Below are 410 nucleotides of genomic sequence, written 5' to 3'. Positions count from 1 at the left end.
ACCATATTCCTTGAGGAGGGAGAAGGAAATACGAGGAAGCAAAGCGAGTTTCTTACCGAGGGAGCTGAGTGGGATGGCCACGTCCACCATGACGGGAGCGCCGTAGTAGCCGTCCTCGCCGGGTGTATCGTCGATGATGGCCTCCGCCCATGTTCGCCCACGGACAGTCGCAACCCACACCATGTAGTCCCGAAAGGGCACCATGTGAACCTTCGTGCTGCCCAGGGAGAAGAGTAACTTCCGAATAATGTTGCCCATGTTGAGAGATGCTTCTGTCTGAAAAAAAGATAATAAACATTATATATACACGCATTTTTAGAGTTTATTCTGCCAAGTGTGTGATGACGTAGGGGCTAGAGAAGTAGAGACGGTAAAGTGTATGGCAATTCCATGACTTTCATAATTCGTAG

The 410-nt window shown here is 49.3% G+C and overlaps 1 protein-coding gene across 1 annotated transcript in view; it reads right to left on the bottom strand.

The window, feature by feature from the left end:
* LOC119592258 (protein O-linked-mannose beta-1,2-N-acetylglucosaminyltransferase 1-like) overlaps positions 1-410 on the bottom strand; it is a gene marked incomplete at its 5' end in the record, with an annotated part of 14,995 nt that overhangs the window by 3,159 nt on the left and 11,426 nt on the right. The window contains 1 exon segment of the mRNA XM_037941087.1: positions 57-276. Within this exon segment, the coding sequence (XP_037797015.1) occupies positions 57-276 (220 nt within the window).

The sequence above is a fragment of the Penaeus monodon genome, chromosome 30, assembly GCF_015228065.2.
Source record: "Penaeus monodon isolate SGIC_2016 chromosome 30, NSTDA_Pmon_1, whole genome shotgun sequence".
NCBI lineage: Eukaryota > Metazoa > Arthropoda > Malacostraca > Decapoda > Penaeidae > Penaeus > Penaeus monodon.
This window is presented reverse-complemented; position numbering and strand designations above follow the sequence as displayed.